The sequence below is a fragment of the Lepidothrix coronata genome, unplaced genomic scaffold (assembly GCF_001604755.1).
Source record: "Lepidothrix coronata isolate B3197 unplaced genomic scaffold, Lepidothrix_coronata-1.0 Scaffold304, whole genome shotgun sequence".
In the NCBI taxonomy this organism is placed as follows: Eukaryota; Metazoa; Chordata; class Aves; order Passeriformes; family Pipridae; genus Lepidothrix; species Lepidothrix coronata.
In genome coordinates this window covers 342,709-355,035 of record NW_016690484.1, presented here as the reverse complement: position 1 = coordinate 355,035, position 12,327 = coordinate 342,709, and the positions used below count along the sequence as shown (strand labels likewise).

The 12,327-nt window shown below is 49.4% G+C and overlaps 1 protein-coding gene across 3 annotated transcripts in view; it reads left to right on the top strand.

Annotated features, from left to right (window-relative positions):
* Nucleotides 1-12,327, top strand: part of RALGAPA2 (Ral GTPase activating protein catalytic alpha subunit 2) — a 97,044-nt gene that overhangs the window by 74,596 nt on the left and 10,121 nt on the right. For all 3 annotated transcript variants that reach the window (XM_017837402.1, XM_017837403.1, XM_017837404.1), the window contains one exon: nt 10,717-10,838. In XM_017837402.1, the coding sequence (XP_017692891.1) occupies nt 10,717-10,838 (122 nt within the window). The remainder of the gene's footprint in view (nt 1-10,716; nt 10,839-12,327) is intronic.

Here is a 12,327-nt window from a genome sequence, read left to right as displayed (position 1 = left end):
GCTGGTCCTGGGTGTTAGAGCTGGCTGTCAGCTCAAGGGTGCAGCCAGCTGAGCATCCTCCCTCATGCTCTCTCCATCTCCACCATCATTTCTCCTGTGCTCAGATTTAGAACTCGATTGTTTAATAGTGTATCGTACAGCTCAGGCAGGAACTCCCCTTTTGCCTTATAATTAAATGTGGTGATAAGACTCCATGGCCACCTTGAGTTACTTGAAGCCTATGGGGAAATATTTTCAGAAACAGCAGAACATTTAGAACGGTACTGGAATCATTGCATTAATTTGCCTTTTTGTGAAGGAGTCACATTTTTAGTTTTGCCCCCCCCCCAGTTGATAAGTTAAAAAAAACAGATTTCATAAACATGCACCAGAATTTTAATTTACTCCTTTGGGGAAACAGGGCACCATCACATCATGGGCACTGGCTGAGCTGTGCCAGGAAAATGGAATCTGGTTCCCCTACTGGGAGGTCACTTCCAGGGAAAAAAAATGTTATTTTAAATGCTGACTTAATCATCTGCTGCTGGGGCTCAGACCGTCCCGGCGCGGCCGCGTCCCGGCCGGTGGGTGTGCCGCTGTACCTGTGCAGGCTGCCCGCTGCACAGAGCATTCTCATTTAATGGATTTTAAGCAACATTATTCAGAGATCAACAAAAGGCATTCTGTGTTATATGAATAAAAGATTTCCCCTGGATCCTTGTTAACCCTACAATGCCGAGCCAGTGTAATTGAAGCGCAGCCACCTGGCAGGGAGCTCCCGTCAGCTGCCGGCAGGGCCGGGCGAGCAGTGCCAGGTGTTGTTGTGCTGTGCTGTGCCGGCTCATGGGCACCCAGGCAGGGACAGCACCGGGAATCCAGCAGGGCACAGGTAGGGCATGGAAAGGGGCGGTGGAAATGGAGCCCCCGCCAAGCTCCCGCTGCCTCCGGGGCTCAGTCAGACCTGGGGAGCTCTTAGTCCATGTGTGGTGTCTGTCACCCAGAGCCCCATGCTGAGTCCCTGCTTTGGAATATTCTCAGCGGTTACAAATATGTCAGATAAAAATTTTAAAACACCCTCCTCTTTATTTTGATTTTAATTTAAAGCTGGGACTTCCCTGCTGATATCTTGCTGGGCTTTTTCTGATTTGTTCTTCCTAGCCTGTCTTGCTACAGCAACAAGTACATTTAGTGTTAAGCATCTTGCAAATGGTGTCGTTCATAATGGATGTGATAATAAGCCCCAGTTACCTGTCCTTGATTGTAATAAATGTAAATTACCAAGTATAATAGACCTGAAACTGAGCCATTTAGTGTTAGACCCAGAAATAATGAAAATATCTGTCATAAACAAGAAGGGGCAAAATTATTTCATGTAATTATATTTTGTTCTGCTTGTAGCTGCCAGATCATCGTACTCTTATCAAACTGACAGGGAAGGTTTGATAACATTTAGTAGGTGAAAAAATATGATTTTTCTGTTAACTAGAGAGTGAGAGTTTGAAGAAGTCCATCGGTTATACCCAAAGCACAGAGGTGCCCCTTTCTGAGGTGTCACTGGCTGTGCTTGGGTTAGAGCTAAATGAATTGAGCTCTTTTTTGGGGGAACAAATCCATTCAGCATGTTCATTTATATTCCATATAATTCCGGGAATTTCTGTGTCCATGTGCAGTTCCATGCGGCCAGTCAATATTTGTAAACACTTAAAACTGCTTCAGAGATTATAAACTTTGTAAAAATTGTAGTTTCAGAACAATTAAGCTTTCCAGGGATTTACATTTGGAAAACATTTAATTTTGAAGACCTGGAAGCATCATTGTTGAATATCAAGAAATGCAAACCTCTTTGTGTGAGCAATACACGAGTGTGATGTTCTGTAAGTGGTGGAGGAGAGCATTTCTTACCTCCCACAGTTCTTTTACTCCTTCCTCTAACAGTGTGTGTAAGTCAGTTCAGCAGACACCTTGCTGCTCGTTGTGGGCAGAGATCGATTCAAAACTAACCAAATTACAATTTTTCTTTGATTTTATTTAAAATCAGGAAAGGCAGTTCCTTTTGTCTGTGTTTGTGTGGATGACAACAGTCTCCTGACTCCTCCTTGGCATCTGTGCCCCACTTAAACAGCACTTGTAGCATCGTGCTCAGAAACTGAGAGCAGGGGCTTTTCCCAGCGTGTCTGTAGTGACCAAAATGTGAGCTGGTTTGTGAGTCTGCAGCTGCCAGCCCGTCCTCCCCACCCCGAAAGTCCTGGGTGCAGATGTGCTCCTAAGGGTGACTCTGCCCTGTTCAGCACAGATTTTTGAGGCAACGTTGTCATGACCCGTTCTGTCGTTCTCCATTGAATTCTGAATTATGAATATGTCGTGACCTTTCCCTGCCTCTGGGTGTTTAATTTTCGAAGCTGGGAATTACATAGGCTGGCACCTTCAGTTTCTGAAAGGTTTGGAGTATGCCATTATCCTGGGAGATTCCCAGCTGAGCATCCGCCTGGATGCTGCTGTGCTGGAGCTTGCCCTGTTCCTGGTCTCAAGGTGTCCTGTGTAGCACTGGGCTGAGGAGCAGAGCTCGGGTGGCATGGGAATTTTTTTGGTGACAGTTGTGACTTTAGGGGAATGTCCGTGTGTTGGGGAAATGGGTTGGCGATAAGTGTAGGAACGTTGAGAAGGGTACTGAGAAGGGTAAACACATGCTGCAAAAGTGAGTGAGTTAACAAGGGTTCAGCCACTCAATCTCTCTTTTCTCTGAAGAATGAGAATTGCAAGCAGGCCTGGCTGTTTCTCCACAGAGTTTTTGGGAGGCTGTCAGTGCAGCACAGCATCTCTCTCCATGAAAGGCCCCTGTGCAGTGCCTTGGGAGTAACTGTGCTGGGGAGGGGCATCGATTCTCAGTCCTGCACCCGGCTCTGTATTCACTGGTCTTCACTGCTGCTAGTGCAGGGTCCAGGTTTTCAAAACTTTTCCAGGTATGCCTGGTAAAGGCTGTCAGTAATTTCACTCTCCCTCCCGAAGGGTGCTGAGGGTGACATTTAATGATGCTGAAAATCCCTCTGCTGCTGCTCACAAACAGAAACTTGCTAGAATACAGTTTTGATGGAAAAATGCTCAAGCTTTCAAAAGAAGCCCCTTCCTTGTAACACACAGGCTGGAACAAAAGAGAATAAAAGTAAAATTGCTGGTATGTGTTAACGACAGTAACCCAAGGATAGTACATTATCCCTGGGTGTACAAGCAGCCTATTTCAAGGAACTGGCAGGCATAAGGAAATGACAAATAATTGAACCTTGCTACCTTTGCCCTTTTTCTAAGATGTCCAGAAGTAACAACTCATTAGTGGAATTACTGGAATAGGTGCATTTTGTGAGTGTTTGAATAAAATTAAGACTGGGACAAAGCGAGGGAAGCATTGCTCGGTAACACATGACCTTTCCTACAGTTATTTATCCCCTGATGCTCACCCCGTTTGTGAACAAGGCGGATAATTGCAGAACACGAGCTCAGCAGCTGTACAGACACTGATAACACGGGACAGCACGGTGCTGGAATGATCCCTGCAAATGGGACCCAGGGATTTGTCTCTCCTGTGAGCCCTGCACAGCCAGGGCCCTGCAGGACAGCAGCTCCCTTTCACAGGCAAAGGCAGGATGTGCCCAGGCTCTGCTCCTGATGAGGGTCTTGGGAAGGGCCATCCCTGCCTGCAGCACATCTTCTCAATCCTCTGCTCTCTGCGCCTCTCCCACCCGTCTTCAGTTTTTCTGTCTCCAGGTTATTTCCCTGGGTGAAAAAGTACTTTGCTGGAGGAGACAGAGGGAGGATAACTCACCCCAGTGCCCTCAGAACAGAGGACCTCCTCCTCAGTATCTCTCTGTATCTCATCTCTCTGCTGTGGGGCACTGGGAAGGTGACTTTCAATTAGACCTGGGCAACTCCTGTCCTTTTATCTCAAGACTGAGTAGGGAACTGCATGGATACTTCTAGAGGAAACATATATGGGGGGAATCATGCCCTGCTGATTTGCTGGCCAAAAGATTGTGCCACTGATGGCACAACAGCTCTTGCGGTGCAGAACTGTTTCGGAAGTAGCTTCTCAATGGTGTTAGATCTTTATGTGCCCCGTGGAGTTAGTAGTCAGGGCTCCTGCTGCTCTAACTGGTAACAGGCTATTATGTCATCATGGTAATCAGTTGAAATATTTTCATCAAAGCCTTATCAGTGCAGTGATAAGCACGGGGTGCAGTGGCTGATTGGACCTTGGATGGGCAGAGTTGTGCCATGCAAAACGTACAGTGCCATGTTTTAGGCACAGCTGTGTGTGGCTGTTTGTCACCACTGCAGTGCACGAGGAACACGCTGAACAAGAACAAAGTTAATAAAGGGCAGGAGGGGCAGTTCCAGCTTTTTTATTCTCTGTACAAACAGGACTGCCTGGGAGGAGAGCATGGCAGGTACTCAGTGGTACAGTAAGGAAGCTCCGGGCAGGGCTGAGCCCGAGTGCCATTAGGGTCCAGAGCTGTGTGGGAGCAGGGAGGTGACGCTGTCCCCTCGCCCCTGCTGCGGAACGGTTGCTCTGTAACGGTACGTGTGTCTGCTCCCGGGGGCTTCCCGCCAGCAGGAGCGCGAGGAAATTAAGATGAAAGCTTGTTTTCTGCCTTATTCATAATAAATGCAAAACTCTCCCCTGAAGCACTTGGCATGACTAATGTGCCACATATTCTTGATATCCCAGAGCGGCAGGCGAGTGCTTCTGCCAGACGGGTGCTCGCAGCACACCTTGGGCCACGTGCTGCCGAACGGCGTGCGTCGGGAGCCAAGAGCCGGCGCCGGTGCGGGGCTCCACACAGACAGCGTGAGCTGGAGCCTTTTGCCTCAGGGCACCTTCAGCATGGCTTTGCTCTTACACTGCTTGATTTCCACAGAGATGCTTTGAAACCGTGTGAAACGTGTTTCTGTTGTTGTTGTGTCGCACTTTCCTCTTTAAAACAATTAATGGCAACCGTCTGCGAGGGGACCAGCGCGCTGCGCCATGTGCTTTGTGGGATCTGCAGCCCATCTCCATCAGTCAGCACTGAGGTTCTTTTGTAATGCTGTGCAGAGACCCAGGCCCTGCTGCGGGGAGGGAGGTGGCAGAGCTCCAGGCACGGTGCTGTGGCACAAACGAGGAACCCGTACCTGTCGTTTTCAGGGAGAGCTGTGTCTCTTGCACACCAGAGTGTCCTGGGCTCCAGCCATCCCCCTCAAGCCCCCCAGCACAGAGGGCTGCCTGTCTGTGTGATTCTGCTTGGAGAGATGGCAGAACAGCAGAAAATTATGCCATGGAGAGGATCATCTGCCTGTTTTGGATAAGGAGGAGGAACAGCAGCCCTGGCACAGGCCGTCCCTGCTCCGCTGAGGGAGCGCGTGGAGCCCTGGCTCCGCCGGCTGCAGCACGGACAGATGGCCGTGGCGGGGGCTGCAGAGGGGGCCCGGAGCCCACAGACCCGCCGGTGGCACAGCCTCGGCTCACGCGTGTCTCACGTGTTACACGGGCCCTTTTAAGATATGCATCACTGCAAAGTTTGCATCTCAGATGCCTCGGTTTATAAAAAGCACATAAGTCTGCGGTTGCTGACAGGTAAAATTTAATTGCACCTGTTCAATGAAGGATATATGTTACTAAAATTCCCCCAAAAGTTCTCAGTGAAATTCATGCGGCAGTGACGGTCACTAGACCGTAAACGATGGTGAGCCCAATCAAGCAGATTGAGTTTCGCACTGAAGTTGCCTAGCACCACATTTTAAAAGCACAGTAACTCCATCCTGTGCAGAGCTGGGGAGGACAATTAGGTGCAGAAAGGTCATCTGCCAACACATCTCTGTTAACCTCAGTTTTATGGTCCTGGCTTTATTCTGCTTTGGTAAGTCCCAAACATTTATGTTCTCGTTTGTTTTCCGCACTGCTGTCACAGTGTCAGCAGCAAACCCCTTTTTGTGGAACCATCTTTGGTCCCTGTGATACAAGTCAGGAGGAAACTGAAATAGGTGTTTCTTGCATTGAACAGTAAGTTCAAAGATTTTCTGCAAGTCTCTCTAGTTGGATGGAAGAAGGATTTGGCACGTGGACATGTAGACAGCCTTGATGTCTGATGGGCTGGAAAGAGCTGTCTACCTCTATACTTTCAGCTTCTCCACTGGCCAGATGCCCTGAAAGCCCTTCTCCGGGTGGGATGCACATCACAGATGGGAGTTGCAGTAGGTCCATGCCAGCAGTCCGCATTAACAGCCTCAGCAGTCCCTCAGGAGCCGGAGGAACAGGCGTTGGAGCGTGTGCTCTCCGTGCACCCCAACGAGTGGGTGCCAGTCCTGGGACTGGTGCCCTGTGGTGTTGGCACGAACCACGGGCCGTGGAGAGCAGCCAGTCAGTTCTCCCCTTGCCTGTCCACAAGCCCACAAACACTTTTGTCTTTTATTTCTGCATCAGCAGAATGCACCGTTGTTTCTATATGTTGGTGAGAGTATATGAATGCTACCAAAATGTTTTTATTTTCAAATAAGATGAAAATGGAGAAGGACTTGCTGGCCATTGCCATCGGCAGGGATGGGGCCCTGAGAGTTTTGCTTGAGGCCAGCACAGAGTTATGGTTCATAAGTAAAAGTTCTACATTTTCAGGATCTGCTATTGACAAATAATCACTTTCTCTATTCCCTGTTTGTAAACAGGCAGTTAGTTGTGGTTTAATGTCCTGTGTGTGCAGAGAAGGAAACGTTGGCCAAATCCTGACCCTAGGATGGTTCAGATCACCCGCAGGACCCAGATGGCAAGGACTTTGAAGGGTTTTCAAAGTCTTTATGATTTAAACCGTGTGTCTGAAACTGGCTCTGTGCTGTAGAGGTTTAATATGTAGGGGTGATGCTGGTAGGTGAGAGCCTAGTGCTGGCTGGTACCTGCCTCTCCAGTGAATTTACAAATTTCTGCCTTTTGCCTCCTTTTGCATTCTCCATCTGGAAGGTCCTGTGTGTTTCACCACAGAACTTTGCAGGTCATCCTGCTACTGCAATGAGGTGTTGTGGTTTATTGAAAATAGGTAATGTTCACATTTTAATGTGTTGGAGTTTTTTTCCAAACAGCCTTCATTGTGTAGTTGAAATGTTAAAATAATTGATATACTGATAAAATACTTCTAAAAGCTCATAATATTCAAATGCTGAGATTTCATTGCTGTATTCAAATAGGAGGTAAATTCCTGCTCTCCACAGTTTTATATATGTTCATGATCAATAAGTCACACCTTGTCATAGCTCTCAATGTTATTATTTCATATGAAATGAAAAAACCTTGTTTGTGCCTGTTTTAAACATTTTGCCCTGGAGTTTCGCCTTGGCAGAAGCAAAATGTAAAATAATGCAGCCGTGGAGGGGTGGGGTCAAATTGCCGTACATATTAAAAAAGGAGCTTTTGATCAGCTCCTTCAAGGGGCTGGTATGACTCCATTTATCTGAAGATCTCAGGGGACGCTCCAAACCTCCAGATAACTGGGGGCTTAGTTAATCAGGGCTGCCAGCTGTCCAGCTTTTCGCCAGGGTAGGGTTCAAGATCACAGCCCATCCTCTGCAGCCCCACCGGCGGATTTGTGTCCCTGCAGCCCTCGAGCCCTGAGGCTTCTCTAGGAAAGCTGCACTTGGGCCTCCCTCATGGTCCTGCTCAGCCCAGAGCACTGCCCTGAGCTGGGATGGGGGTTTGCAGGTCTGTGGGTTGCATTTTTAAACCAGCAGTTTGTGTGGCACTCCATCTAAACACAGCTTAGTGTTCAGGGCACCTGCCCAAAGCTCGCAGGAGCCCGGGACACAAAGTCCAGGTTAGGAAGAGTCAGTTGTAAGGTGTGTAAGTCAGGGACGTTTCGGGGCCAGCTCATAGGCTGGAGGCACAGCACGTTTATGTGGTGCAGCTCTGACAGAAGTATGGTTCCAGGGATTATTGGGATGGACACGTTCCTGCAGAGGGACAAACAGGAAACTTCTTGAGGCTTTTTTTAACAGGATGGAGGTGTTTTTCAGAGGGTTCTTTACAGGTTGTTCATGTAAATTCTTCAGTAAAATTTTAGTTGGCTTTTTATTTTAGTGAATCCCAGCTTTTCTCCCCAGTGTGTGAATGTACTGAAACAGAGATGGCAGGGAGTTTAGTTTCATTTTCCTGCAGTCACTCAATTCTTTTTTGATTAAGCTGTAAGTAAAAATGAGCACGGGCATCCTGCTCACTGCCCACATGGTGGGAGCTGCCGTGTTGCCTCCTGCTCCAGGGAGCCGGGCAGGGACACAGGGAGCGCAGAGCCGAGGCAGGGCTGGGGAGTGGAGCTAGTGTGTGCAGCACCCGGCCTCCCCAGGACCCCCTGCTTTTGGCTTTTTAATCTACAAGGGGGGCGCTGAATTGGGATCCTCCTCACGCGCCTCCAGAGCCGCTGTGGATCTGCAGGGCTCTCCGGACCTTGGCATCAGCATGGCACACAGTGTGTTGTTCCTCAGCTGCCTCTCCTGGAGCTGCCCAGCTGTTTGGCCCAGGGGTTTTTCCCAGTCTTTTGTGTGGCGAGGGGCACCGTCCAGCTCATCAATAGGCATTTTCAGGGTGCAGAGCAAACCCGGTCGGCGTGTCCTCGCTGTGTTTTTCCGTGTAGCACTTACCGAGGCGGCGCAGCCTGCGGCGTGCCCGCGGTGGCCGCGTGTGCTGATGTGTGCGATGTGCGCGGCCGTTCATTACCCAGCAGGGCATTATCAGGCAGAGCATGAAAAGCCTTTGCCGTCCCCCCGCCTGGTTTGCAGCGGCCCACGCGCAGCCCCGGCCGTGAATCGAGAGCTGCCGGCCGGCCCGCAGGCTCAGGTGGTCGTCAGCCCCCGGTGTCGCCGAGCCCTTTCAGCAATTTGTCACGCCTGGGTCTGCTCCCGCTGCGCCAGCACGTGCCAGCTCCGTGTCGGAGGGGCTGTGGGCCAGACGGCCGCGCAGCCCCCGCGTCCCGCTGTTCCCGGCCGGCGCTCGCCCGGCCCGCTCCGCACCGCCCTGGCAACAGCCGAGCGCCGAGGAATCAGCATCTCCATAATGAGAAGTGAATGGCATCCGTCAGTCCCTTTAGAATAGGGCCCAGGCGTGTGCCTCCTCTCCGAGGAAGTTTGGCAGCCTATTCATTAACAAGAGTCATCAGGAGTTCAGCCCATAATGGGGAGGCAGCCCCGCACGCCGCGGGCTGGCGCTGGCGCTGTCAGGAATGTGTTCTCCCGGGCTTCGGGGAAGGGAGGAAAACTGAGCAAATAACGCTGTCAGCAGGTGCAAACGCTGAAATGCTGGCTATTGATTTTCTTTCTCCAGGCTTCCACGGGAAGTTTGTAAGAAGATTTATCACATATCAATCGTCCTCTGCAAGCGTTAAAAGCAAAATTCTTCTTTTCTTTCTCTTTCTTTTGTTGCCACCACGCCTGCAGGAACTCGCATGCAATGAAGACGTGCTTTGCTTATTCCCCTCAAGGTCAACACTAGACCATCGTCTCCTGGCTCTAAGCACTGCTTTACTCTGATTTTTTTTTTTTAATACTGTTTCAGAGTGGTTTTGTTAATGTACTGCAAGTTACAAATGGCACTTCAATATTAATTAGTAATGCTTTTCAATTCTAAATACCCTCACCTGCATTCTGTTGTCACTGGTGTTATTCTCCTGCTCCTAATTTCTAAATTCAGCTTGGCCTTTGCTCCCACTGAACAGCCTTGCGGAGCTTGAGTGCATTTCCCCGTAACAGAAGCACAATGAGGCACTGAAAACTTTTGTTTTCACTGAGGAAACGGAGAATGAGATGTCATCCTGGCTCCTGCGAGCCCTAATTCATAAAGTCATACGTGAGGCTCTCCAGCCCATTGTAGATTTGTCCCAAGCGTTATCCTGTTATTGGAAGTGTATGATTCACCTTCTGAGCAGACAGAAGCTGCACACAAAAGGGGAAGATTTGCTTTCTCCGCTGTGAAAGGCTGCCGCAAGCAGGGGTCCTATTAAGACAGCTGGAAAGTTGCTTCAGCTTGTTACGCTTGTAAGTTTTATTGGTGACTGGTTTTTGATTACACATTTGAATGCTGTGTGTTCCAGGTTGCCGAGTTTTAATTAAAAGGCAATAGTCTCCATGTTAGCTCGCTTTGTTGTCTGCATTATGCAGGCCATAATGCATGCAAGTTGTGGGCTGGGTTTGTCCAGTGTCCATCGTTTCTTTGGGATACATAGGGTTGCACCTTCCAGCACCTGCCCTAAATACAACTGTCATGCTTTCAGAATTGTGTTTATTGTGGTTAATTTCTTTTGAGAAGTCCAGTGATCAAATGAATGTGGGGAGGTTGATCCCCTCTGTCCCATAGCTTGTTTCTCCAATCTAGTCACTTTTCTAGTCACTGGAACAGGAATATTGTGTGCCAGGGCTTCCCATAGTGCCACAGCCCGTCTGTGACGGTGGGTTCTGGTTTGGAAAGCTGCGGTCTGGGGGTTTGCTCCTGCCCTTGGCAGCTCCTGAGTCGCTGTTTGTGAGTCATGAAGCTCAGAGGTGTTACCCTGAATTTCCAGCCCTGAAGGGTGTCCTCTCCTCTCTGCTCCTGTTCAGAACTGCTGGGCAGTTCTGGTCCCCCCGTTCCCTACCCATTGCAGCCTGGTCAGCGTGGATGTGGGGCTGAGGGGCTGGTGCTCAGGGACGCCGTGGGACAGCCTTCAGCTCTGCACACACGTTTCCTTAACAGGGCCACCGCAGCTACGAGGAGAGAGCTCTGTACCTCGAAGCCATCATCCAGAACCACAAAGAGGTGATGACGTTTGAGGATTTTGCCGCTCAGGTCTTTTCTCCCTCTCCCAGCTACTCCCTCGGTGGAACTGGTGAGTCTCTGCACGTTATTCTTCTCTGTAGCCCCAAGAAGCACTTGAGCAGCAGATGTACACCTGTTTTTTGTAGATAAATGCTTGCAAATTTAAGAAGACCATTCTTCCCCTGAATCAACTAATGAATATCAAAAGGAATGATGACATTCATTTTAATTTGTTTTGCATCAGAGCTATTCAGTCTGCTCCTTTCTTCAGCTATCCTGTTAACCCCCGACTCCGGCGAGGTTAATGAACTTTCTTGCAGTGATGGGCTCCAGCTCATTCAGGACTCCGGGTTCTTGCTGAGCTGGGAATATGTTGTTCAAAAGCGAGGCCTGAATTGGGGCTCACTTATCAAAAATAGTTCCTCGCAGGGGAAGCTGCTGCTAATGCTAAATGGGGATTATGCTGCTGAGCTACCAGGGTCAGGGATTAATGCACAAGAAACGCAGGAACGGGGTGCTGTTAGGGAATCACAGCGGCGGGTGGGATGCGGGCGCGTCCCTTCAATGCAGGCTGCCCTCCAGCACCTGGCCTGGAGCCTCTTTGGGGGCTTTAATGGATGTGTGGATATATGTGTGTGTGTGGGGGGGTGTATACACACACATCAGTGCTCATCATTCATCAGCCCTCCTGAGAGGTGACAACGCAGTGCCAAACTCCGGGGGGCATTTATTCCTCGTGTGCCCTGTGGAGATTCAGGTTAGTGTGTGGTCAGTGAGGTACGAATCGCTGCCTGGCTGGTTCTGTTGAGTTTAAGTGAACCTCTTCTGAAAGGGATCTTTTGCTCTGAAATGCAGATTTCTAGTGCCCTCAAGATGTGTTTTTTCCAGCCTCCAGAAAGTATCTCGTCACCGTGTGCTGGACTCTCTAACAAAGATTCCTTAATCCATTGTTGACACTCATAGGGTGACACAGGCACTTTCTAATCATTCCCTGCTTCTCTTTTGGATTGCTGAATAGATTATTTCCAACTTGTACAAACGTTGCGGGACATCTGCTCTATTTCTCTTTAGCCCGACTTGTTAGCAGATATCTTCCATCTAAACTGAAACATTGAAGGAAGAAATTAAATTTGCTAGAATAAATCACTTAGGAATAAAACCAGCCGTGCAGCATTGTCTAGCGTTCCTGGCTCCGGTCCTGGCGCGCTCGGAGCTTTGTGAGGAGATAAGAGGGCTGTGCGGGCCGGGCAGTGGTGGCCAGGAGCAGCAGGCAGAAGGCTTTGGAGATAAGCGCTGGCAGGAGGGGAGGGAGCCGGGGCCATTTACATAATCGCGCCTCTGCGTCCTGGAGAGGCGTCAGGGAACACGGGATGGATCTATTGATCTCTGCTGAACTGGAATACTAAACAACGCTAGGAAAGCTTATAACTTAAAGCTTTGATTAATGTTTCCTACATTAAAAAGTAGAACAGCTGTGCATTAAATTCTTTTATACACTCTGCCAAAAGTCTGAGACAAAAAAATGGCCCGTTTCAATAGGAGCGCAGCGCGTGCCCAGG